This window comes from Gallinula chloropus (genome assembly GCF_964237585.1).
Source record: "Gallinula chloropus genome assembly, chromosome: 16".
In the NCBI taxonomy this organism is placed as follows: domain Eukaryota; kingdom Metazoa; phylum Chordata; class Aves; order Gruiformes; family Rallidae; genus Gallinula; species Gallinula chloropus.
The window spans coordinates 12,857,556-12,885,472 of NC_140101.1; the positions used below are offsets into that span (position 1 = coordinate 12,857,556).

A 27,917-nucleotide genomic window follows, 5' to 3' on the forward strand; every position below is an offset into this window, starting at 1 on the left:
CTGTCCACACATTTGCTCTGCAGGCACAAAAAGTACTGCCAGAAGGCAAAACATTTTGAGACAGGTGTGAAAATCTGGGGGGATGGGTCAAAATACCAATTCATTTTCCAGCTGTCTTCCCCAACTCATTTGCAGTACCTGCAGGCACGACTGGTGGCCAGGGTACCAGGCAGAAGCACCCAAGGGACTTCCCACGTCCAAAGGGATGCTCTGGCAAAAGCCAGTGGGAGGGAGGGAGGCCAGAGAATGAGGGACAGCAGTGATGCCAGCCGGGTTTTACAGACACTGAAGGTCCCTCTTGTGGAGAGACCTCAGAAGAGCTGCGATGGCATGAACCCCAGTGTGCGTTTTACCTGCTGGAGGTAGATGAGAGGTTACAGCCCAAAGGGTTTCTATTCAACACCCAGATACTCCCCTGGGCTGGTGGATCCAGTGAGACTGTCAAGGCTGTTGCTTCCTCTATGTCCAAAATGAGATTTGCCTTCCCCTTCCCTTCCCCTTGACCCTCTCACACAGAGTTGGAGCGAGGCAAAGTAAAACCCACCCTGTGAAACAGCTCTCCTGTGTTTAATACAGCATTTCTATAAATTACAGTGCTGTGATTCCTGAAGTCTAACATTTAGAGAGATTTATGATGCTTGGGGAAGCTATACCCAGGGCTCACCACAGCCCTGGATTCCCTGCTTTCTCTGAGATACCGTAATTCCTGCTGGTCCAGATGGCAAAGTTTAAATCTGTCACCAGTCTGGGATGAAATACTGCTGCAGCTCACGGCAGTGGAGTGTTCTCCAGCTCACATTTTAGCATATCCATATTCGTAGGAGGAAGCAAACATCTCTCATTCACTCTCTCTTCATCTACATGGCAGCCTGGAAGTCTGAACCCCTGGTCATTTCCAAAGGAATGGAGTAGTGGGCAAGGCATGGATGAGGAGAGAGTGAAATGCTCTTTATTGCAAGACTCAATTAGGGTTAGAGCCACCAGCACCACCTAAGTACTGTATGTGCAGCTAAAGAGATCTGTGTCATCTCTGTTTCCATACATCGGTGTGGGTAATGCACAGAGTCCAGTTCTCAGCTGGTGGCCCCTGTGAATCCAGAGGGCCAAGTTCTGGTGAAGGGGCAAAGTGTCCCAAAATTCCCTGGTGAAGGCTGCAAAGGAAGCGCTCAGCTGAGAGACTTGGGCAAAATGTCCACGGATGCCTTGGGAGTGAGGGTGGGAGGGTTGCTGAAGCTCTGCTGGGTTTGCTGATGCCAGGAGAGCGCTGCCACCACTGAGGTTTGCCACTTCGTACCACACTGGGGTAGGACTGCAGGCCTGGGTCTGAATCATAGGGCTCTTTCATGTCTCTTCACCCCTCTTATCAGCTTTTCATTGGGTTTGGGGTTTTTTTTTGTAGAAAGATCTGCAGTTCTGCTGTGATGTCCTTTTTTTATCACACCCACCTATAACCCCAATATTGACCATAGTCTTTTCTTCCCAACACCACACCTTCTACATCCTCATTCTGCCCCAGCCTCCATACCAGGAGACTGACATGAAAATAATGAGAATTTATAAATAAAACACACTTTGGGATCTTGTTATTTGTTTGGGGGTTCTTGAAACCTGCAGGGTAGTCTCCAAACACCTTTTCAAGTTTTCCCCTCTGCAACCTCAGGAGCAAGATCTTAATGAGTTTCTCCCACATTCCCAGGACTCCAGACTCTGGGGCTTAAATTAAAATCTTCACTTCTGGTGAAAATCTTTCAATGGAGTCTCTACAGCTGGCAACAACGACATCTGTAACATCTTACATCTCCCACAGACCTACTCCATGTCCCTTCTGTTCCCTTGATCCCTCAGTCACTGCTCTGCCCACAAGCTCCCTTGGGCCTCTCCTCCTCGGTTCACCACCAAGGGCTTCCCACTTTCTGCCTTTCTTCTCTCCCTCTCCCCATTATTTTTCTCTTACCCTTTTCTCCAGTGTTTTTCCCCTAAATTATCCCTGTTCCCTATTCTCCCCCAGCACATGCCACTGTGCCCCACTCCTGCTCCCTAGCTGGAGGAATGGGGGCTGGAGGGGAGCGCTCTTCTTGTTACACCTTGGTCAAGACCTCTGCTGTGGTTAAAGCAAGTTACTGCCTGCTTCTCTCCATCTCCAGGTCCAACACCACTCACAGGTAGGACCATGCCCGGGCAGAGTCCCACAGTGGCACAGGCACTGGCCAACCTTGGGTCTGCTGCTGACACCTCTTGCTGGCGCTCCTTCGTGCAGCCCAGCACTGAGGGGCATTGAGAAGGCCAAGGAGTCCATGGGAGGAGAAGATCTGAATGCTCAGCAGGGTCCCAGGGCTGCCTGGGGTAGGGGCTGGGGAGCTCGGTGCAGTAGCCTCAGATGGAAGGCAAACACCAGCCCTGAGACCTCATCACAGGGAGGTGGTGAGATGCAGACCTACCTGTACAACGCAGAGGCTGCTCTCTTCAGCCCTTTAGGTCTGTTGGGTTTAGGTTCCCCGGCCATGTTGATATCTGCAATGAACAGACACACAGCTGTGACACGGCAGATCCACCCTCACCGACAGCCATACCCGGCCGTGGAGCCAGGAGCAGCCCTGCCATCACCAGAAGCTAACCCCTCCCTGCCTCCCACCGCATTTCCACCTGCTTTCAGCACGTCTGGGGCCCCTCTGGACCTCCAGAAGAAGGCAAAGACATTTTTGCAATTGGCAAGCCTCTTCTTTTACAAAGCCACTAACCACTTTGGAGTCAGGTCCCTGCATGTGATCTAACCCCCACCCCCAGAGGCAGGAGAGGCTCCTCAGGAGAACTCGGTGCTGTTATGGTGGGGCACAGACAGCACATACACCCTCTGTGTGTTCCCACCTGCTAACAACTTGCTCCTTTCTCCTTCTCCAGTGATGATGAACATGAGGCACGAGCCAGCCAGGCACCACCACGGACCAGGCTGCGTTAGAAGCTGCACAGGGGGCAGGCACACACCTGCAGCCACCCCAGCAGATCTTGGAGGAGCATCATCTACCAGGGCAGGTAAGAATGAGCTCTTCTGTCCTTGGCCTTGGTACCAAATGTGGTTTTGATGTGAGAATAAAATGATACAGCCAATTTCATGGAGGCTGCTGAGAACCTGGCAATCTAACTCTGAGTGTGGCCCCAGAACTCTAGGAGGTGAGCTACTGGGAGCACAAGGCTTCACCTCCTCTTTGTTTCTTGGCCCAGGAGTGAGAGAATTTCCCTGCTGGCTTCTACAATCAGCCCTAAACTTCTTCTGTTCCTCTGGTCCTTTCTGTCTATGCAGGGGTCAGTCCTCTGGGTATGCCAGATCTAAGCCAAACAAGACAGGATTGCCTTACGTAGACCACAAGCATGCACTGGTTGCACAGGGCTGGACATGGGCTGCCCCACAGGACTGGGACAGGCCTGTGTGCTGAGATGGTGGCACGAGTTACACAGGTAGACTTGAAGGATCTTCATCTGGGGCTCAGGGTTCATGGGTGTGTGGCTGTGAACTGGGGCATTTAAGTTCTCACCTCTCCAGGACCTGCAAGATGTGCCATGAAACTCAGCAGGTTTAAGCTTACTAGTTATGGGCTTTTTCATGCTGCATGAAGGGACTTTATGGAGAAATGGGGACAGGCTCATCCTGCTCACCATCAAAATAAAGATCTTGCAAAGTGATCCAAATTGAGCTCTCTGCTGACTTCATTATTAACCAAGAAAATCATCTTCAGGAGCTCAAGAAAGCTGCAGCACTGCTGAAAGGCCCTGAGCAGGAGGAGTACAGGCAGCACACAGCTCCAGAGGAGCACAGACATGATCCCACTGCCAAAATGTCTTGCTGTGCCATTCCTCAGGCTGCCTTTTAGGGTTTAGCAAGAGGCATGATTCCTACTAGAGCTGGAGCTTGGCTTGTTTAGAAGCTTGTGTAACGAGTGCAGTATTACAGCTGCTCATCCACTACACTGAATGTTCTCTGGAGGCACGTTCAGACCAGAGCCTGTGTGTTCTTTGTTGCCTTTCACCCTCCATCCTCCCATATGCAGCTGCAAAGGGGATGCAGAAGTCTGTTGAGCCTGAATGTGAGCCAGGATGTGTGCAGTTGTTGGACAGGTGGGTGGACATGATGCCAGTGTAAACATCATGTGTGCCTTTCTGAGCCTGCTGAGCCATGCAAGGCTTCTGGCAATGCTCTCTGCTGTAAAGGGTAAGAGGCACGAGTGCTTCCTCGGTGCATCCCAGAACACACCCCTGCTCAGCGCCAGTTCCCTTGCTGTGAACCCTTTTTGCTGTCAGGGCACATCCTGCTGGCTGGCAGTCAGCCTTCTTGGGAAATGGAGAGCTAATGACAGCATCATGCTGATTAACACCCTTCAAGGGAGATGCAATGAAAGCCCAACGGTGGATAATGAGAACAATTAGCTCCACTTGCTGGATGCACTGCTAGAAACAGCGCTGCAGAACCTTCACCAGTGCATGCACACAGACCAGGACATTCATACATTCAACCTAGAGCGGTGATGGACAGTCAGATCCCTCAGGATTCCCTTGACTGTGAACGTGGAGAGACAAGAGCTCAGCATACACAGCTTCTGCATCTCATTCCCATTCTTGTTCCTTCCTCCACATCGCTGAATCCGTGTGCCCACCTCACAGCAGCGTCTCTCCCTCCTGCTCACACCCAGGCCCCTTTGCCTGCACTATGGGTGCTGTGCTGTGTCTAGCCATGGTGTCATGGTGTGGATCCAGCTCCCAGCGCAGAGCTCCCTCCCTGGCATGGTTACTGCCCCCTGCAATAACTGGGGTGCCTGGGAGCCTCTGGAGAAAGCACAGAGGTTGCCAGGAGGTCCCTGGCAGAGCAGTCCATGGATTGTGGGGGAGATAGGAGGCACCACGCCCGCTCAGGCAAGCGAGGCACACATGGCTGTGCTGCTTTCCAGTGACATTCCTCAAACGTGGGTGCAGATTCTCTTTCCCACCTGCAGAGCTGCTGGCAGGGACAGGCAGCTTCACTCCGACTGCGCCGGGCAGGGCTGCTGCAAACCTCAGTACAGCGAGCGCTTCATGCACAGGGGCAGCTCCGGGGTGGGACAGGGACACTGTCCTGCTGAGTGACCTCCTGGCTACAAGGTACGCTGGGTACAAGCTGCTGTCCCTCAGCAGGCTGGGGGTACCTTGCCCCTACCCCGGGCCCTGCCTTGAGCCATAGGGGTGGCAATTGCCCATCAGCTGCGGCCACGCCAGACCCCGTCACTGCCTGCAGCTCTGCCCCCGATGGCGTGGCTGCACCCCGCTGAACTTACCAGCTGCAGCTGCCAGGGCAGAAAGCAGCCTGTGTCCTGCTGCTATCCGGGGAGGGAGGTTTTATCACCCCTCAGAGGACCCCTCTAGTCCCTGGCCCATGCACAGATGTGGGGACAGTCTCTTCAGTAATGTGTCTGCCATGTCCCCTGCCTGTCCCACCCTGTCCTGCCCCACTCCACGCTGCTATCATCTCCTCTTTTTTGGGAGGATGACTTTCTACTGTGTTTTGCACAGAGACATTTTCTAACCACATTGTTCAGCTTTTCTTCTCTGCTGGAGTCTCCTGGAAGACAAACACCCTCATGTTCATACTGGTCCATGAACAGCAAAGGAAAGTCTGCTGAGCTCTCCTGTGGTAGGACTGGCCCATGAAGGGAAGGCAGATGAGAGACGTGAATTTGCACCTTGCTCAGTATGAGCATGGGACTCCCAGCTATGATACAGTGTTGTTGTCTTCCTGGCATGCCAGACCACTGAGACCAGCACTGGGAGGAGAGAAAGAGGTTCCTTTTTCAAGGGGAAATGGCACAAAGCTGTGCCAGGGCAGGGTCAGATCAGATGTCAGGAAAGCATTTTCACTGAAAGAGTTGTCAGGGCCTGGAACAGGCTGCCCAGGGAGGGGGTTGAGTCACCGACCCTGGATGTGCTTAAAAAAAGGGTTGATGAGGTACTTAGGGATATGGTTTAGCATAGGATGGGAATGGTTGGACTTGATGGTCTTCAAAGGTCTCTTCCAACCTTGTGATTCTGTGATTCCTATGATGGCAAACCTCTCTTCAGCTAAGTGGCTACATGTTGCCTGTCTCTCAGCTGCATCTCCTGTATCCTACATCTGTGCTCCCCAAGGCCCTTTTCATTCTACCTACGGCCTCTGCACACATGGGCAATGCTTGGGTGGCAGCATCCCTGGCACACGGTGCTTCACCTCGGTCTGCAGCTCTGCTCTACAGACCATAACAGAAGTGAAAAGAAGTTTCTGGTATTTGAATAAATCTCAGGTGGAAACAGCACACTGCCTGAAAGATCTGATCTAGCACACAACTTCTTATTTCAGGCTGCTGGGCCAGAAGCAGGGTGTGAATGGGCTGCAAATCACTTTCCTGGGTGCCCAGTGACCACCACCTGTAACAGGCTTGGAAATAACAATTTTTCATTAAAAATACTGTCTCCAGTTCCAATTCTCAGCTTAGATCTGGTGACAAGAGCTTCTCAGCATGTGGCACTTCAGAGCAATCTGAAAAATAAGGATGCAGCTGGGAGCAGCTGGGGGGTTTTGTTTGTTATTTCTTATCACACAGCAGTGCAGATGAGAGACTTTCCTGTATCTAGGGGGGAAGTTGTCTCATTTAGCATCAGCTGGCTGAAGTTAGTCTGAGCTAGTCCAAGTTAGACTGTCACCTCTCTTGGCAGACAAAGGGTAAGGCCTGCTCCACAGAGAGAACTGGGCAATGGCTTTTCCCACCCTTTTCTTCCCCAGCCGAGTGGGACACAGATGTGGGATGATTCAGAACTGGGTTTTAGTTTTTACAATCACAGCCCATGACATGAGTTTTTTGGGCTGCACTGTCACAAGACTGAGCGTGCTAATATGCCTGAGCACCTCCTTCCTGACCACATGAGACCTGGCTGCCTTCAGCCCCTACCTGAGCTGTGCTGCAGGACTGCTAGTCTCCAGTTCTGCCACAGCCATGGCTGTGCTGGGCTGTGGACCCAGCAGAGCTGACTTCCCAGCATGGCCACAGACCTTCCTTGTCACTATGGACCTGATCATCACTGGGTTGTGCCTGACCCTTGCACATTGGACCTGACCCTAATCTGCAGATCAACACCCCAGTGTGACCTTGGGACGGGCTGTTCTTTGACTCCCCCCCCAGGGAGCGATCCACCTGTGTTGCACCCAGACACCCGTAACAGCTGAAGAAACAACTTACCCAGGGTCTGGCCAGCGAGCACACGGCCGTTCTCGCCCAGCACGGCGGCGCGCGCGTGCCGCTCGTTGGAGTACTGGACGAAGGCGTAGCCCTTGTGCACCGAGCAGCCCACCACTCGCCCGTACTTGGAGAAGATGGTCTCCACATCCGACTTCTTCACCACGGCTGTGTTGAGGTTGCCGATGAAGACTCTGGAGTTGATGGACTTGGGGTCATTCTTGTTCGTGATGTTGCTGGTCTGCACCTTCAGTGACATCTTGGACGCCTGAAGGAACAAATGGGGAATTGGGAAAAGGTGCCAAGGAACTGCCAGAGGGGTGGGGGATAAGTCTCCCAGCAAGTCTGGAGAGAGGGAACCAACTCCCCAACTTCACCTAGTCACAGCAGGGGGAATCCCACCTCCAGAGACCCCATGTGCTGGGGAGGTGACTCCCAGACCTCGCAAAACTCTGGCTGGAAACCCATTTACCAGCCCTGGTACCACCCTGTGTGTGAGCTGGCTGCTTTTAGGAGACAAAACAAGATTTAAATACATTTTACCTCTGAGTAAGAGCTTTCATGCTGTTACACAAAAGCTTTCAGCTCTCCATACTTCATCACAATCCAAGGGGCTGCTTTTTTCAGAGCAGATGGCATCCAGCACCTTTGCTCAAGCCCACCTTTCTGGACTGGTCCCCGCTGAGCACCCCTCAGCACAGGCCAGCTCTCACCATCAGCTCTCAACATCCCCACAGATCTGCACCTGGAAGAGAAGGTGAGGCTCTTCTGGATGCAAATGAAGCTGTGGAAGTGGTGAAGCAGCCCAGCCCATGTGCTCCTGTCTGTGTATTTCCACACCGGGCTTTGAGCTGAATCCTGAGCTAACAGGAGGTGTCACTGTTAGCTTGGGAATCACTAAGGCATCAGCCACAGCAGCTGGAAGCCACTCCAGCAAGCTTCCCAGAGCTAAAAGGAGTGATCCTCCAAGTTTCCTCTCTGGGGTATTTCATGAGCAGCGCTGAGAACTGGCTCCACCTCTGAGGAATAAGAGGACCAAGGGACAGGGCTGGAAATTGTGTGGAATTAAAGCTCCTCTGGCTGCCTCTCAGGCTGCCTGCTCACATTTCTGCAGCAAACCCTACAGCTGTCCAGGGACACCAGTTTGATTTTCCTCTTCCAGCAACAGAGGGGATGCTCTGGGATTGCTATTTCACTGCATACACAGAGTGTGGCTTCACTGGGAAGAGTCAGCTCAGAGCAGTGGATGGTGGCTTATGAGGCACTGCTCTCCCCCAGGCCCTTCCAGCAGCACCCACAGGTATTCCCAGCACGTGGGGCGATGCCACTGCAGCGGCCACCAGCCCAGGTGGCCACTGAGCCTTCTGCCTGGCACAGGGGGACGCACTGCTACCACAGGTCCGTGGCGTCCCCAGCATCTGCCTTGGCATTGGGCAGAGCTGAAGTACCGCCTGGCTCTGGGGCTCTGGGCTCAAAGCCCGGGTTTGTCTGAGCAGCCTGGCCCAAGAGGACATGGTGGCAGCTGCCTGGGTGCAGCTCCTGTGGACCTGGTCACCTTGATCCCTGAGCCCTGGCAGGATCCGCATGCCCACAGCCCAGACTGCCTGAGGGTCTGATGCTTCACTGAGCCCCAAGACCGAGTTCATCATTCCTCCACCCCTCCCTAGACAGGCAGAGGCCTGGAAAAAAGCTGCAGCATTTCCTGACATGCTCTTTGGAGTTGCACCCAAGATTTTCAAAGAACCCAAGTACTCCTTCTTCCCTGTCTTCTCCCAAACAGAGCATCCACACAGGACACGTAACCTCTGATTGCTCCTACCTCCCCCTAAACCTCTTAGAGGGATAACTTCATTATACCTATCTGACCCCTTTGGCATATGAGCCCCATTTTGGCTTCTTGGGTGAGGGATGTTCTTCTGATGGAGGCTGCTCAGCTACCAGCCCCTCAGGACCCCTGGGGTGGGGCTGCTTCTTTCTGTTAGTCGCATTTTGCCTGAGAGCACTCCCACCCACACAGCCACATCAGCTCTGTGTTGCCAGGACATGAAACATCAGTCCTGCATGGAGGTGAAGAGCCAACAGAGCCATGTCCAGCCCCACAAACAGATGGTGCCTGCAGCCTGACCTGGGGACACACAAGGTGTTTTAACCACTGATCCCAGGCAATGAGCTCTGATCAGACAAGCTGTGATGCCCAGACCTCTGCTGCCTTAATGTTCAGAGCACAAAGGACTGGACACTCCATTTCTTTCATCATCTAAAGCCAGACCCTACAGAGCACTGGAGATACATGGCAAGGCTGATGCTCTGTGTAGAGGGGAGGATGCAATGGCACAATAAATCTCATCTGGCTCAAACCCCTGTGACTCTATTAACCCACCATCCAGGCTGGAAACAATCTCTCTGATAAAGCCAATCAAAGAAAAAAATAGTTGGGACTTTGAGTCTGGCTGGTTGTATTTTCTCTCTCACCCTCTGGATTAAAAGAGCAAGAGAATTCTATTATTTTAAAAACAATTCCTGGCAGACATGGTGTTCCTAGAAACACTGGGGGAAAATAACCAAAGGACAGGACTTTCAAAGACAGCCAAGTGAGTTAAATCCTTGCATCTCTGGCCAGTGGTGCCCACCCTCTTCAGGTTGCTCAAAGTTCCAACCCATATTTAACACGTCTTTACCACTATCTATTTTAATATATTTTTGCAGTGCAGTCTGGAAGATGTTCACTGAGGAAACTGTCCCCATTCCTGGTGCAGAAGTGGAGAAAAAGAGGAAGAGCCAAGACTATTTCCAGCCCATGGAGTCACTCTGGTAACCCAGCTTGAGCCTCAAGGACTCAGTTCTCAGAAACCACGAGTATCTGCAGAATGCCTGGCTGGGGGCTGCTCCAGGATGACCAGTCCCCAGGAAATCTCCCTCCTAAACCCCCCAGGATCAGCTGAGGCTGTGTGGGATCTTCAGAGAGTCTGCACACAAGTAGGGCACCTGTATCCAGGTAGCCCTGGATGGTCTTGCTACCCCTTGTGACCCCACGGCTTCCCCTGCCCTGGGCCTCCAGCAGTGTTGCAGGACAGAGACTTCAGCATGTGGCTTTACATTCAGTGACTCCTGGAGTTTCTAGTTCCTGGTGCCCAGAATTTTTATTTCAGAGCAAATCTGCCCTGGCACCTCTCCTGTTCACACCAGATCTCACTACATGGACATCCCTGGATGCTCCATGCTGCTTCCCCTCTAGATGATGCACTTCCACTTTTCCACCCTTGCTTATCTGCCAGAATTGATGCAAGTCTCCAACCCATTTTGCTACCTAGGGTCCTCACTTCCCCCATCCCAAACCCTCAGAGGATCTCCTCTATCAACTGGCCTCCAGGCAGAGCATGAGCCTTTTGAGCCCCAGCCTGCACCACTCTTGGAGGTCAACCATCTAGACTGAGCAGTTTAGATGCCAGGATGACACAGGAAATCACGTCAAAAGCCTTCCTAAAATCAAAGCTCACATCACTCATCACCTCATCCACAGCCTCCACCACAAAGAGCAAGCAGGTTTGTCAAATTTGGCCATACCATTTCCAGGTCTGTCCTGGCCACAGGCAGGAGGAATGCTCCCTTCCTCTACATAAATACAGACTAGAAATAAAATACACCCCTGGCTTTGTTTTCCCACCCCATCTCTGAAGAGTTTTACTGCTGCTACCCCAAGCCCCAGCTGAGGGAATCACCAGGTCACTGTTTGCCCAAACCCTCCCAAGATCTAACGAGCCCAGCAGTGTCCTTTTTTCAATTGAACCTCTGACCAGCTGGCTGCAGCTGCAAACACAAATTACATCAGGCACTGAGCTCCTTAAGCCTCTGTAGGAGGGATGTGGGTTAAGCTGCCTCTGTGCATGGGAATAGAAGGAGGATTTAGGTAGGATGGGGGTGTGTGGTGGCATAAAACATGTGTTTTCCCCCAAATCTAGTGGGCTGACTCCTCTCAGTGGGTGCAACCTGAGAGAGCTCTGCTGCTGTCAATGGGTCCTCCACTCTGTGTGTGTGCTTTGCAAACAGAAATGCTGGATGAAGATGAGGTATTTCTCAGGTGAGCACTAGGGCACCAGATGGATCATCAGCTGGAGAAGGACATCTATCTCCTAAGGCACCTCCTTGACCTTGGCCACCATGGAGGTGGAGATGTGGAGGGGAACCTGCACCTCTCCCTGGTCCCTGCTCCCCCAAACCCACATTGCACCCTCCTTGTCTGGCTCCTGTGACCTTCCTCCACAGTCCCTGCAGCAGAGTGTGCTTGTGCCCTGCCCTGTCTCCTCTCCTCCCCACCCAGGGTGCTTGTTGGTCCTCCCAGCCTGATAAAGCTACAGCTGTAAGAGCTGGAGGTGGCAGAACTCACTTTCCCCACCCACTGCAAGGGCCAGCGGTGGAGGAGGGAGCTCAGCTCATACCTCCCTCAGCAGAGCCTGGCCCTTGCTCCCTGCTGCAAGCCCCAGCAGCTCTGCACACCAGGGACTCTGCAGGTCTGTGCAGGAGATGGGCTGGTGGTGGCTGACAAGAGATGGGACAGGGCCAGCAGGTGGCAAACTAAAGGTCAGGCAAAGTGATGGCCACAGAGCTGGGAAAGACTTGGGAAGAAGTCAATGAGGACCTGACCTTTCCATGCATGGAATGATGGGAGGGAAGGGAAGGGAAGGGAAGGGAAGGGAAGGGAAGGGAAGGGAAGGGAAGGGAAGGGAAGGGAAGGGAAGGGAAGGGAAGGGAAGGGAAGGGAAGGGAAGGGAAGGGAAGGGAAGGGAAGGGAAGGGAAGGGAAGGGAAGGGATGCTCTCCCAGTGCCATCTGCCCACTGACTGCTGTCCCTGCCCCAGAAGCAGCAGGGCTTTGGCAGAGAGCATTGTCCAAGGCTGGGGAGCTGGAACTCTGGGCTTCTAGCTCAGCATCGCTCTAACATTTCAGGCACCATCAGTGATGTCCTTCATTTAACAAGCAGCCTGTGTGGGTCCCAGCAGCTTATAAAAGAGTCAGCACTGGGTGTTAAAAACCCCTGTGCAAAGTGCTCTTCTGCTGACCCCACACAAGCCCAGCATCCCCTGGAGAGAAGAGCCTCCCTGGCTTCCATGTCCCATTCATTAAGGGTTTCTTCTTGCACACAATACTCATTTTGCATCATTTATTGGCCCCTCACTGCAACAACTGGAAAGGACATTTTAATCACTGAATATGAGTATTTTGTGCTCCACCTAGTTGAACTCCAGCAGAGCACTTTGCAGTGTGCCCAGACTGAGTCCAGCACAGCATCAGCCCAGTGTCCCCTGAAGCAACACAGCCCCCATCACTGCAGTGCTACGAAGTGCAGGGTCTTCTCAAGCCACCATCTCCTTGATATGAGACAGAGCAGAGCAACTCCCTGATAGGTCTGGTTAGAAAAATATACACAGCAGAGACATATATTACTGGCTATACGTTAATATTCTAATAACTACTGCTGCCTTCAGCAGTGGCATTTTCATACCTACTGTTTTACCTTTCATCCCCCAACCCCATGTGGCAGCAAGACAGGCTTGAGTTGGAAAAGGGAACAAAACAAAATGCAACTAGAAATGACATGAGGACAGGGACAAATGTATAAAGGGGTGCTTCATCTGTAGGGGAGGGAACACCAAAAGATTGGTATGAATATCCATGTTTTCTGCAAGGGAAACTGAGGCATAGACAGGTGAGGTGGAGGGGTGTGTGCCACTGATCTCATCAAAGCTTACAGGAACACAGTAACAACACCTCATGCTCCCAAATGCTTCCTTCTCCCTCCCTCCCTTTCCTTCCTTCCTTTCCTTCCTCCCTCCCTGCCTTCCTTCCTCCCTCTCTCCCTTCCTTCCTCCCTCCCTCTCTCCCTTCCCTCCCTCCCTCCCTGGTGATGAGGACAGCCTGAGGCTTCACAAAGCTCCTAGGTGCGAGCAGAGGCTGTGCGTGCCTGCCCGTGCCCACAGTCCCAGCCCTGTGCCATCTGGAGGTGCATGGACGTGCCCCCCCAAAAAGTCCTCTTCCCACCAGCGCTTCCCCTCCCCTCCTAGGACAGCAGGGCTGGACACACCGCCCCAGCCCCGGCTGCCACCAACAGCCAGGACTCCCTTACACATATTGATATTCAATGCAGTAACAGCCCAAGGCCAGAGCTGGTTTCCTTGATAAGCTATTTTTCCTCCCTGCTTTAAGTGTCTTCCTTCACAGCTTAGCTGTTTAATTGAGAGCCAGGTGTCCGGAAACCCCAGGGGCTCAGTCGTAGTGACGATCTGTCACAGGAGAAGGCGGCAAAGAAACACCACTGAGCCCCACCACTCTCTTTATTCCAGCATGACGGCAGCACCCAGCCAGGCTGTTACTCTCTTACCGTCCTTGTTCACAGAAGAGGTGCAGGTTTTTCATCCTGTCCCCATCTCCACCCAGGAAGAAGTTTTCCCAACTTGGTGGAAGGCAGATGACAAATTCAGATGTCCTGTGGGGACCTCCAGCATGGGGCGAAGGGTTAGATCTGCTCCCTGACAAGTTTGGGGGAAATCTGGCATTTGGGGTGCCAAAAAAAGCACCAGCAAGTCTGTGTCTTGCCTGCAGACGTGATCCTGCTCTACTTGGTGGGAGCTGGGTGTTCCCCCCAGCTCCGACACCAGAGCTGGTGCTTCCTGCTCACACACTGGAGGAAGCCTGGACGATGCAGCCACGTTCAGATCTTCTTTACCCATCTCACACCCTCCTGCACAGGACAAACCCCAGTTCTCCACCACCTCATGGCCTTTTGGAGGCTGCCCCTCCCTGCTGTCACCCCAAACCTTTAATACCCACACATCTTTCTTGCCACTTTCTTGCAAGAAAGGTGATTTTTAGTGACAAACAGGGCAGTTAACATGTCCCAGCACAAACAAATTGGCATGGCTGTCACACGGCGAGCATCTCGCTTCGGACAGTGATTAACCTGGATGCTTGGCTCTGAGGGTTTCTGACTAAACCAGTCCTTCCTTTAGCCAAAAAAAAAGCAGTTTTAAAAAGAAATATGGCCAGCTACAAGACAGAGGGACCCACAGACTGCACTGCCACAGCACCACTGATAGCACAGAAACACACACTCATTTAGAAGCGAAGCCCCTACTACCCCTGATGCCAATCATTCCTCCCCCAAGAGCTGCGAGTAATTTGCTGCTGAGTCCCCGAACACCAGAGCCAAGCTGCACAGCATTAGTTTAATAACCAACACAAACCCCACAATCTTTTTAATAACTACTGAGTCCCCACAAAGTCCTGCACAGAAACCCAGAGGGGCTCAGTCCTCCTCGCAGAGAGCGGAAAGACCCTGTTCGCTGTTGGGTGGTTCAATAAACAGAACAAGCTGGAAGGAAACCAGTCCTGGGGTTTTCTATGGAGAACAGCTTCCATTCTCCCCAGTGCTACTGTTAGGGGACCAAAAAGTTATTAAAAAAGGGGGATAGACAAAGATGTCCCCATTATTAGACTGGTTCTGCAGGACCAGGGTTGTCTTTTGGGGAAATTTCTGCTGTGCTGAGTGAGCTGGAAGGGCAGGAAAACGGGCGAGTGGCTCAGCAGGAGCCAGACTAGCTTGTTGTGAAGCAAATGTTTCTTCCCCACACCTTGCAGACTCAGCCCATGGGTCAGCCCAGACCCATCCAGGCTCAGGCTTGGTGTCACTCTCTTCCCACCCCAGTGCCAAGCCCCAGACTGGGACCCTCAATTACCACCCAGTCCCATCCACTCTTCACACCCAGAGAGATGGAGAAGGCACTGATGCTGCCTTGCACAGTCCTTCCCCTTGTACTCCCCTGCCTCCCCTCTCCCCCCCAGCTTTTTTACTGGGAGTCCACCTTCTCCCTGAGGACATGGTTCCCTCCTCCTGAGCATGCAGGCTCTGGGCCAGACCAGTTTCAGCACAGTTTCCACCCTAAACACTGCATGTTCCTTGCTAGAATACCGTTATGACCTGACATGTCAGGAGACAGGGCCACTCCAACAGCCCTGTATGGGGACTGCCCATGGTGACACGTGTGGTGACACGTCTGCACCCCCCCAGATTCATGACCTGACCCCACTGCCTGCTCCCCACCCAGCGCTCAGGCCTCAAGCTATGGGGTGGTGCCCACCCCATGTCTCCTGCACCCCTGTTTAGGTGGAGGCTGCACCCATCCTGCACATTTGGACTGGGCAGAGGCCAAAGCAAAGCTACAGAGCAGGAGGAAAGGAAAACATGGGCCAAGCCCGGCTCCTTAAAGCACATTTGCTCCAGGACATAAGCAGCTAATCCCGCCTGACACCAGGAGGCTGTGGCAGAGGCTGAGTTCTGCCTTTCGCAGGGCTCTGGCAGGAGGGGCTGACTCTGTCCCCTGGATCCAGCTGACTTCACACCACCCACTTTTACATCAGCAGGTCCCCTCCCAGAACCTCTCCGGGCTGGATGCAGCTGCAGCACCCTGTCACATACGTTTATGTCACTAAGGATGAAATGCTGGGACCCAAACATGGGGTATCTGCAGCCCCTCCACCCCAGGCTGTGCTGGAAGACGGTGTGTGAGGCTTCCCAAACCTCCCTGGTTTGGAGTCGTGTCTCCACGGATTTGGGGTTCGCTCCTGTTGGATGCAGGGTGCTGCAGCTCAGATGAGTGATGCTGAGCGCACAGCAGCGTGAGCAGAATCAGCTCCCTCATAATCTCCTTTCAACTGTTCATCTTGCTATGCAAATAGCCCCCTTTTTAAATTTTTCATTAAAACAACAAGTCATTTTGAACTGGAGAAATCCTGCCTCTGATTTGAATTTCAGCACAACTGGTAAATCCTTCATTAAAGAGCAATAATCAATCAATAGCTGTTTTAATAAGTGTTTTATCGGTCGTTAAAGGTACAGTGGCTATAAAGTCTATCAGGGCAGCATACACTTTATCACCGTGGCTCATAAGCATCTGCCCTGTATATTATTCATACCTTACAGGAAGCTTTAAAATCTATTAATTAGAGATTTAAATCCTTCCTAACGAGTGTGCTGAAGGGATGACTGATGGCTGGGAACCTGGATCCATCCAAGCAGCCCCTGTGGCAGCACTGCTGCTCACCCTGCCCATCTCCACAAATCTGGGGTTCACTCTGAATGCCGCACAGCTCATCACACACACGTGTGTGCCCATCCTGGAGCTCACTGGGCTCTCTCCTTGTGCCAAGATAGACACAAGCTGTCCCACCAGCAGCATGAGTGACAGCCAGGAGCATCCACAGGGCCCCTGACATTGCTGAGTGATGTCCAATCGGGATTTTTCAGGCAGGTGTCAACCTGGACAGGTTAAATTTGGGTTTCCACTCCCATGCTAACAACTTTGCATCTAAAACATGAAAAGAGTCCTGAGAGCATACAGGACCAAAAAGAAAAAATAAATCCCACCATTAGTCCTGTGCTAGGACAAGAATTAGGGCATCTTCTGGAGCCTACATGGATCATCTCCCCAGGTGTCACCCAGAAGGAGCTCCTCAGCAGTCTACTGTCTACTTGAATGTGGACTCCTCATTTGCATTCAACTTTCCTGGACTCTGCTTTTCCATTAATTTTTTTTTTTAAATTAGGCATTTTTCTCCCACAAAAAAATAAGCTAGGATCATCCTTTGGTAGCAGAGTAGGCAACAAGTAGACTTTTCAGGAGTCTCTGCTTCTAATCACCTTGGCAATCTCTTGTGAATAGACTAACATTCTTTTTGACAGTAGCAAAATAAATTTTAAAGGTCAATTGCATCAGATAAGCCCAGCCTGGCAGCACTTTAAGATGCAGAATTCCATGGATAACATTTAGGTTATGTTTGAGAACAGAAACAAAATCCTTTGGAGGAAAGAGTCTTTAAGAAAAAAAAAAAAAGAGAGAGAGAAAGAAAAGGAAAGAAAATGAAAATGAAACAGCAATTAAATAGAATGTCATCTGTAATCCCACTGGTGCAAAACCTGATGATTACCTACTGGGCTACGGACAATGCTACATGTATTAATCTAATTAAAGTCCTCTTCTACAGGCATCTGAAGCCAGCTCAGTGTGTTACAGAGATGCTCATTAATGGCTGGCCATGACTAATTTCTGGAGAATTACTCTTTAATTCTTTATCATTCACAGCCTAATAGGAAAGCACAATGTTTCCATCCCCCACTCTCCCACTTGTACGCAGAGGAGACAGGTTCTCATCAGCCACCTATTGACTTGATGTTCCTTAATGAACACCCCGTCCCCCCCCGCCCCAGTCCAAATGTTGTTTTAACAGCAAATGATTTATTTATGAGGACAAGCAAGTCAACTTTCTGGGAACTTTCTTAGCAGTTAATGAACTGGCATCTTGGCTGCTGCTCTTTGCATCTCCCTGTGTGCAGCAGAGAGGAAAGGGAGCGGTGGAAAAGCGTGACACCCAGTCACGCTGCAGAAGAGCCTCCTGCCCTGGTCCACAGATTGATGATCAGATCCTCATCCCAAACCCTTCTGGCCATGTCTAATGGGTGGTTTCAGGAGCATTGCCAAACTCCAACCTTGGGCCACGTCCCACCCTACACGTGGCACAATGTAGGTTCGGGTGGAAGGACCCCTTACCAAAGGGAACACTGAGGGAAAATCTGAGCTCCAGGAGGGACCCCAATTTATTCACCTGACAGGGCCACCCATCTCCCAAAGAGCTGCTGCAGAAGTCCCACTATAGGACTTCATGCCATGGGTCTCAGCAAAGCCAGCTGCTCACTCTGCAGAGCAGACAGTGCTAGTGGGGACGGGGGAGCAGGACATGGGATGAGGAACCTTGGGGAGAGCAGAGCAAGAGAAGCTGCTGGTGCTTGGAACACTAACCCTCAATTCTTTAACTGCTGAGATTTTTGACAGGATTCTTTCTTCGCTGAGTTAATTATTAGCTGATTGCCTTTCAAAATCATTTCAGACACTTTAAATGTGCAGAATGACATAAATGATTAAGATGCGTATTTCTGTACAGTCTCTGGGATGTGGGCTCCTGCTTCCCTTGCAGTGGAATCTGCTGAGATTTGGTTGTCTAAATGCCACCTCTGAGGCTCCACAGAGCTTGAGAGGCACCCTCACTGCAAGGAAAGTGTCTCAGGTGGGAGGGATGGATCTTCTGCAGCCTGTGGTGATGGGAGAGGGAGAACTGACAAGCAGCTGAGTTGCTCATGGCAATCTCTACAGCAAGACCTACCTTGGCAGCCACTCCCTTTGCTCCTGAAAAATACTAAGTCCTGCTCCCCATCCACTGGCCTTTGAGTCTCAGCTCCAGGCAGATGGAGGGACTAGAAGCAAGCTGGGTGTCACACTGGGTACACCCGCCCCTCTGTGCTGTGCTGCCCTCAACATCAGTTCCCCTGAACCCCAGAGGTGACCGATGCTCCAGTGATATTCCCACTGACATCAGTGGGCTGTGGGTGAAAGCTGGAGGTGAAGGTTTGCCATCCCCTGCTCTCCTTCTCCATCGGTACTGATGAGGCAGTCTTACACACTGTGGTCATGTGCAATGGTTCAGGACTGCGTGGGCTCTTGGGACTCCCCTGTGATGTTGCTTTCAACCCTTCACATGACGAAAGCCCTCCTCTGGGACAGCATCACCCTTCCCTCAGCAGCGTTAAGCTCCCACAGACAGGCCTAAAGCCACAGACCCCTGCTTCAATAATACAGAAAGATTAGTAACCCATCATTGTTTGTTGATTATGGTCATTCTTTTCTGTAAATGAAGTTTAAAAGTCATTAAAAGATTTGTCAGCTGTGACTTATGAGCCCTTCTTGCCGTAGGGGAGTGAAGCAATGACAAATCCCCTCCGACGCTGCATCATCTGTTCTGTGTTAGAAGTCGCCATGTTCCAATTACCAGGGACCCACCGAATCCGTAAACGAAAAGCAGCTCGAATACCCTCCACAGCTGCTGGGACCATTAGTCAGAGCTGGCGGGTTCCACGCTGCAGCATCAGGCTGAGAGGGAGTGAGGAATGAAGAGCAGTTTGCACACGTGCCGGGCATCGCTGGCTGCCGCACGCAGCTTTATCGACCTTAATTATGCCTTCAGCCCACCTCTGGGGAGGCAGAGCAACTGCTGGCTTCCCCAGCAGAGGCACTGCTGAGGGCTGCAGGAGGTGAGGGCTGGGGCCACCGGGACGTGACCAGCACCGGTGGTGGGTCAGGGCCAGAAAAGCTCTGTAGCCCAGTCAAAAACTGAATAAAAAGACCAGCTTGCTCGTTTTTCTTGCTTGCAGCACAGGAAACAGGCAGTGCCAAGCGCTGTGCTGCCCTGTCAGCCGCTTCCAACCAAAGCTCTCGCGCTGGTGCAGCCACACAGCCCTGAAGACGCAGGGGGCAAGGCACCAAGGGGTGACAAATACTGTTCCTCTAAGCAGCTGATGGCAAATTGAGCTAGTGAATATAGTACTAGCTGATCAGCAGTGAACAAGGAAGCTCACAGGACACAGCTGTCTCCTAAAGCTGGGGTGGCCACTCACATAAAGGGTTTGCCTATCTGGAAGGTACCAATGAAATCATGGCCATTATGGAAAGCAGCACCACATTTCCCAAATTACAGGAGCTATAGCCAGCACATTGGCATTCCAGACCTCACCACATCTCCAAGTCAGGAGACACCTTCTCTGAAGGAAGGCAGTGATCTGAAAGGGGTCCGGTTCACCAATGCATCATCTTACAGGCAAAACATTGAATGGAATTTTAAAGCTGTGGCACTGGAAGTGGCCATGGGAGAAAAGCTGAGTGAAACAGATGAAGGAAGTAGGAGAGCTTAGAGCAGTGCTGCTAGCCACCCAACATGGTGCCAACCACATCTGTACTGACTCATGTTTTAAAGGAACCACAGAGCAGATGGGTCACTGGGCAGCCAGTAAATAAAGTCCCAGACTGGCAAAGAGACAGTTGAAAACAGTCACTGGACATAGGAGAAGAAAGGATGCTGCATATCGGATGGGTAAGATCAAAATGATCCATCAGCTTCTAGCCATGTGCCAGCTCACCTTGCTTCACCTCGCACCCTGCCTAGGGAAGCTCCTCCTGATGGCACAAGAAGGAGGAATGTGAAGCATGGAGAGCCCATGGGCACTGGCTCTTGCCGTGGGGACCAGCCCCAGTGCATGGGTTGCATGCAGAGCTGATGCCTCCCAGCAACGCCCAGTGCTTGCCCAGTGCTGGGAAAGGGCACACACCGGGTGGTACCCAACTGCCTGGGTGATGTCGGGGGAAACACTGTAGGTTTTCTTGTTAACACAACAGCTTAAAAAATCAATTAGATCATTAAATGGCAGTTTGGCCCTCATCACATTTAACCTCCTCTGTGAGAGGGGTAATGGCCCATGGAAGTTTACTGTCTGGCTTTGATGTGTTGGGCGCGGCGGAGGGAGCATTCACAGTGGCAAACCTGGCTTTCCCAGGCAACAAAACCTACTGCTAAAAGCTCTGTGACCAGCTTCTCCCCCAGGTTTTCCTTAGCAGAGCCCATTACAGTGTCGTGGGGGAGCCACGCCAGAGCAGGGACACAGCGCTGCAGTCGTGACTCAGTTGTGGGGCTGTCAGGACAGACCAGACTGTGGTGTCAGGAGCCAACACCCAACTGCTTCCCCTAACACAGCAGAGAGGGCTGATGTGATGGTGCAAAGAACTGCCTCAAGGTCCCCCCAGGCCTGTGACTGACATCCTCACCCACAGAGCTTGATTCTCTTTCATTCTCCCTCCCTGACCACGCACAGCAGCAGGCAGGCATTTATCCTGTTAACCCTATTTTATCCTATTTAACTCTATCAAACCCGATAGGTTTGATATCAGACTGGCTGCCCAGGGCTGTGCCTACCATCACCAATCCACAGGCCTTGGGAGACTCGCTCCAGCCAGCATGGCTTCCAGCTGCTGTTTGCTTTCCTTGCTGCACAGGGCATCTTTGACTACCACCAAGAGCCGTGAGCAGAAAGAATGCTGTCTGGACACGGCTGCTCCACAATTACTCATTTTAACAGTAGCAGTCATTGGTAAAGCAAAAGAAGAAGAATGATTTCATTTTCATAACCTTGAGTTCCCCCTGCCCTGCTCAGATGAGTGTGCCTGCATTGCTTTCATCCCCCAGGAACGCAGGCACCACACTGCTCCTGCCACAGAGCACACAGTGCATCTGCCACGTGCCCAGGGCTTGTTCCAGTCCAACGGGGGATGAGCCCCCCACCCTGAGAACCTGCTGTTGACCCTGACAGATAAACCCTGGGCAACCAACCCACGCCTGGTTCCTCTGGGCTGTGCTCATCCACGAATGCTGAACGAGCTGGGTGCAAATTGTGCTGCTCTGCTCCACCAGCACCTCCTAACTAAGGAGGGAGCTCATGCCGACAGCCTGGAGCCCATGAACTGAAGCTGATGAAGTTAAATGGGGAATTCAAGTTGGTTTCTGGTTTGCTGTGGTGGACTGTCAGCCACTCCATCTTCAGCTTTGTGAGGGTGCTGGTTGTGCACTAACACACACACACACACTGATACACCCACAGCCATGACACAGCCATGATACACCAAATGGTCTTGTGAGAGGCTGACTCTGGGGAAGGCAAGGGGGAGGCTTCATAATGTTACACATTTACATTTCATAGAGGAGCCTGAAACATGCCAACACCTCTCCCCAGCACGCAGGCTTTGTTTGGGATTCGCTGCTGCAGGGTATCACCACCAGAGCCATCACGGAAAATCTGGCTGAAGTGTTTTCCTAACCCCATCCATCCACACAACTTTAATTTCATGAGGTCTAAGTGATACCTGTTTTGTTCACTGAAGGTGCTGTATGTAACAGCAACAGAGCAGCACTTGGCACTCATTTCACGACGGTACTGGGAACCCACCAGTAACCAGCATTGTCTCCTGGCACCAGGTGATACTGTGAACTTGGCAAAACACAACTCCCACCCCGCCTTTGCAGTGGAGAACAGCAAATGTGTCCTAAACGCTTTGGCAGGAATAAGGAGAAGAGTGTTTACTTAAAATGATCATATTTTAAAAACCAAACTAAGGAAGAGGGGGAAGGAGGGAAAGATCAGCTGCTGAGCCCATGGCGTTGGCAAAGAACGCTCTTCATCAGCTGGTGTGAGGCTGGTGATCTGCAGGAGCTTGTGGGTTCCTGGCAGAGGCTGGGTGGGTTCAGGAGACCCTTCAGCAAGGATCAGCAGCTGAGCATGTGTTCCTCTGAGGGAACTGGTTCCCACACAGAGAACCACTGGCTGGGGATGGCCTACTCATGGATCTGTTCTGCAGCTCTGTGAGACCCCACGGGAGTGTTTGGGATGGACCAGAGATGCAATGGGAAATAAAGATGGTTTGCTTTCTGATACCTGCAGCTTATGGGCCATCAAGTCATCTTTTATCACATCAGACTATTTAAAAGGGAAGAATTCATAAACAGTCACGTTTATCTTTCTGGCTTTGCAGAGGTCTTTTTCCACACTGCTACCTGGCCAGCTGACCTCTCACTCCTGAGGAGAGAAGTAAATATCATTGCAGTCACTCCCTCCAAAGTTATTCAGTTGCAGTGTCTGCAACTGGGTGCCAGTTTGGGAGGACAGCTGAAATTGGGAAGGGTCTGCATTCAGGGTGCTGACCACCCTTTATGTAAGGAGGTGAAAACCTCACCCTTTGGAGGTGGTCACCCATGGGAACATCTTACATGGGAAAGCTGGGAGAAGTCCTGCTTTGGCAGGGGGGTTGGACTCAATGATCTTTTGAGGTTCTTTCCAACCCCAACAGTTCTGTGATTCTGTGATCCTCTTTCTTCCACTCCAATTTTTACCCTCCCTGTGCTGTAGCCCACATGAGCATAATGGGGTTGCTTTTTGGGTTCAATATAAAGTAAAGAACATTTGTTCATGGCTGCAAATCACCTTGATGAAAAGCAACTTGTAAATGCAAATGATGACAGTGATAGCTCCTATATATAGTGTCTGTAAGGCCATCAATGCCAATCAACTCCCATATATGGGATATACATCTTGTCAAAGCAAAGCAAGATCATTTTACAGTAAGATCCCAAGCTGGGTTTATTGAGGTAATAATGGCATCAATAAACTTAGACTCCTTGAAGGTGTTTGACCTGGGGCACATGTTTTCATTAGGAAATCTGAGCAGTAAAACATCACCTTGGTTTAAGACCCGGCTAAACAGGGAAGTCCCCAGCCATCAGTACAGAGATGCTCCCAGCATACCACTCTGGCTGGTTTTTGCACCCATGTTGTCTTCTGGCACTACCAGTGACCCAGAAGAAGGCATTAAACCACCACTGCTGCTGTCTAAAGGTGAGAGAAGGTTGGGGGAGCAGAGACTAACAAAGAGCGTGCGTCGCAGCCAAACGCATGGTGCTGGAACAGAGCATCAGGGGTTCACAAGGTGAGGCACCCTCTTATGGAAAGCAGAAATGCTGGGAAGTCCTTGAGCTTATTACAGAAAACTAACTTGCCCCCAAATGGCCTATGACATCCTGGGGTGAGCAGACCAGGCAACGGTTTGAGGAGGCATCAATAATTTTGCTTTTGGCTCCAGCAGAAGTAGGAAGAATCCAAGGAAAACACAGACAGTGGGGAGGCAGCTTGGTCCAAAGAGCTCTTCAGGGTTGGAAAACATTTTTTACAAAATCTTTTTTGCTGGACAAAGAGGAATTTACCTGGTGCCTTGGTCAGGAAAAGAGAATTTATCAACCTGCTGGACCCAGCCACAACAGCATCCAGCGACTGGAAGGTGAAGCCAGACAAACTCAGACCATAAACTAGGTACAAATGCTGGGAGATTCCTGGTTTTGATAGATTCCATTTATTTTTTTTAAGTAAGGCTGCCTACTCTCCTAAAAAACCTGCTAGTGTTTACATGTTAGTACAATATGGATTTCAGGGCAGTCCCAGGGCCTGATTTATATAGATGGTCAGATTAAGGGATAATTTGCCTTAATAAATTTATTCAGTGCCTTATCACACACATGACTGCTCATGCACATGCCACATTTGTTTCCCTCCAGTTTCACTGCCAGAGGAGTTCTCCCCCTGCACCACCACCTGGCCACGCTGTCAGAAGCAGGAGGTGATCTGGTTGCCTTGCTAAAGCCAATGTTACTTATAACATTTTATCCAGACCCCTAAAATCTAGCAGAACGTGCCTTTGGCTGTTACATTGCAAGCTTCCCCACTGAAAGGACATTCAGGCCCTAATTTCATGTGTTCATTCATTTTTTGACAGTCACTATTACCAGATGCTGTTGGCATCACTAAAACTGAGCAGGAAGAGGCGCTCTGGGGTTTTGTTCGGGGTTCAATTCTCATTCAGTGTGAACAAAAATGGGTTAATTTGAACGCACGTAGAGATGGACACCTTGATTCGCTCCTCTCCTGACTCATGAACTATCACCCTTCTGCCTGCCCACATGGAGACTGGCTCCTGATGCAGTAAAGCATCTCTGCCCTATTTGGATCACTAGTGAAAAGACAGTACAAACATGTGAATTTACATTTGGACAACATGTTGGCTGTGGGTTTTTTCCCCTTGCCTGATGTCATTTCTTTCTGGCCTCTACAGTCCTGCATTGAGATCAATTCAGCTGTGGTTTCTGCTGGCTCTTCTCAAGCTGCAGAGCAGGAGAAGATGAAATGCTGAGCGTGCAGGGACATCAGGAGGCAGCCTGTGGAGCACATGCACTCCTCTGAGACACTGTCTTTGGAAGAGAAATGGGTTGCAACCAATGACATGGGTCTCTCGTGCTCCACATGAGCAGGAGCAGACAGTGCCTTCTCCAGCTGCACATCTGCATTATAGACCTGGTGCAGAGCCCTGGAAGCAGGTAAGGAGAAGCAAGACAAGAGGAAAGTCTGAACCAACCACTGGCATCAGGAGGAGGAGATGGGCAACAGTCCCTGCAGACACCCTTCTAGAGAAAAGAGGTGCCCATTGGCCAACACGACGTGGTATCTCCACGGGTCTGTGCTGCTTGCCTGGGAACACGGATCAGAGATGTTGTGCAGAGACTCATCTGCCAGAAATGGGAGATGTGCTGCTGGATTCATGGATAGGGAAGAATGGAACAAAGACCTGAAAGTTGAAAGACATCTTGGTTGCCTTGACTGTGAGACTGTGAAGTTGAACATCCCAGGTAAACTGAGCAAGAAAAATAGCAGATCCTGGACTTACAAGAATGGATTTTGGTTTTTCAGGGATCTGCTTGGAAGAATCCCATGGCAGTCTGTTCTGTAGGCTCAAGGATCCCAGAGCAACTGGGTCATCTTCAAGGACACCTGTCTCAAAGCACAAGGATGTTCCATTCTGATGACAGTCAGGCAGGTGTGGCAAGATGCCAGCATGGATGACTGGCTGACTCCTATCTGAGCTTCTTCCTACCCAGAAAGGCAGTACCCAGAAGCTGGAAGCAGGGCTGGACACCCAGGAGGATTATGGAAACAGTGTCCTGTTGCTACCATTTCACCCCCATTTTACTTCCCTTTGGTGAATCATTATATGGGCAGTCAGGGAAAATGATGCTGCTGAAGGACATCAAGCTATGAGGAACAGGAGACTTTGCAGCACAGGGGTGTTACTCAAAGAACAGAGAAATAAGTTGAGAGGAGGGTCTCTTGAGCTAGCATGACTAACCTCAGGAGTAGCTGTATGTGGAATGAGTTGTACCTAAGTGAGATAGTGAAAGCATGGTGCACCTACTCACTGCCAGCATCCCCCCTGCCAGAGACATCCCAAAACTCCCAATAAAGATCCTACAGGATAACAGGACCTTACTGGCCCTCCTGCTCAGCTGAGAGGGCATGAAGGATGGTCTCCAGGTCAAGGAGGTATGAAAGGGAGGTGGCAACTTGTTATATGCTCAGTAGCTTACTAAGAGATGACAATGTCCACATCAAGACACCCATTCCTCATCCGCCCACTGTCACTCTTGTGCTTCCTTGTCATGCATGTCGTTGACATGTCACCTGCAAGCTGCCACAGCACAGGCATTCAGGATTGGCTTGGTGCAAGAGACCTCCCAAGCCAACCTACTTGACAAGCTCTCAAAAGTGCTGCTGGGAATCAGGCTGCCAAATCTATGATCATTTCTCAGGAAAATATCCTTAAAATTTGGGACTGAGCTTTGTTAAAACAATGATCTACCTCTGCCAAGCCAAAGGGCTGAGGGGACTTCTGTAGAAGCTGTACATACATGTGCTGATACCTTCAGCACATTTCAGGTCTAGTCTGTTGAATTCGTTGTCCTTCTGGGCAACAAAACACCTCGGGAAATGCCATTTGCTCCATTTAATTCACCAGTTTAAGACTCTGGAAAGCAGTGTGGCTGAGTGAGGAGGAGATGGGACATTACCTAGGCACAGATGTGAAAATTACACCCAAGCCCAAATTTGGTCACCTGGACCCTCTGTGTAGATTCTGCCTTGAGCTTGCCACACGTTATCTGCCATCTACCAAAGGCAGAGCAGCAGTACTGTCCCCAGGCCCTCTTGGTGCTCTACAGTGAAGGATGTGGAGGGACCACCTTGCACGTGCTGTGATGGAGGTGGGCCAAACTGCCACAAGGTGGGAAAGGGACTCACAGCAGGTCCAGAAAGAGAACCCTTTCTTCTTAAGTGGCTTTCAACTCAGGAGACCATTATTCCACACGCTTAGCATTGCCCTTCCTCAATCTGCCTTCAGCAGTTGGGCAGTGTGTCACTGCAGAGCTACCTGGGGCATGGAGCAGGAGGGCATTACACAGGAATTCAGAGAGATTTCCACACCTTTACAAAGCTCCCTGCTGCCTGGACTTTCCTGACTAGAAAGATTAAAGGGATTAGAAGCTTACAAATGATGAGGCAGGAAAGTGAAGGGCTTTAGAAAATACCAAGGTCTTAATTTATAAGGAATGTTTAAAACATGAATGGAGTTGAGGATTTTCTCCCACTGGAAAAGTGGGAAAATTCATTCTGAAGCAAGGTTACTTGACCAGTAAAATGGCTGGCTCATCCCATTGAGACTGCACATGGAATATGTCCATTTCTGGGCTCCTCAGCTCAAGAAGGACATAGAACTCCTTGAAAGAGTCCAGCACAGGGCCACCGAGATGATGGAGTGGAACACCTTCCTTATGAGGAGAGCTGAGGGGGCTGGGTCTCTTTAGCCTGGAGAAGAGGAGCCTGAGGGGTGATATCTGTAATGTTTATAAACATGTGAAGGGTGAGAGTCAGGAGGAGGGAGCCAGGCTCTTCTCAGGGATGGCACCAATAGGACAAGGGGCAGCGGGTGTGAGCTGGAGCAGAGGAAGCTCCATGTGGGTATAAGGAGGAACTTTGTCACTGTGAGGGTGATGGAGCCCTGGGACAGGCTGCCCAGAGAGGCTGGGGAGTCTCCTTCTCTGGAGACATTCAAACCTGCCTGGATGTGTTCCTGTGGGATTCAGTCTGGGTGATCTTGCTCTGGCAGGGGGTTGGACTAGGTGATCTTTCAAGGTCCCTTCCAACTCCTAACGTTCTGTGATGCTGTGATCCCATGTGAAAGTACTAATGTACATTTGATGGGGTGCAGAGACAAAGGCACCTCTCATTTGCTCCTCTACAAAGCAGGATGGGTAGAGAATACACTTTATGAACACAATGAACAAAGCACTGCTGGAGTAAAGCAGGGAAGCCTGTTTCCAGATGAGTAGTTCA

General features: G+C 51.1%; 1 protein-coding gene across 2 annotated transcripts in view; it reads right to left on the reverse strand.

Annotated features, from left to right (window-relative positions):
* Positions 1-27,917, reverse strand: part of RALY (RALY heterogeneous nuclear ribonucleoprotein) — a 134,803-nt gene that overhangs the window by 12,502 nt on the left and 94,384 nt on the right. For both annotated transcript variants that reach the window (XM_084271771.1, XM_084271770.1), the window contains exons 3-4: positions 7,233-7,497; positions 2,439-2,511 (exon numbers count right to left, since the gene is read on the reverse strand). In XM_084271771.1, coding sequence (XP_084127897.1) covers positions 2,439-2,511; positions 7,233-7,488 — 329 coding nt within the window. In that variant the 5' untranslated portion in view covers positions 7,489-7,497. The remainder of the gene's footprint in view (positions 1-2,438; positions 2,512-7,232; positions 7,498-27,917) is intronic.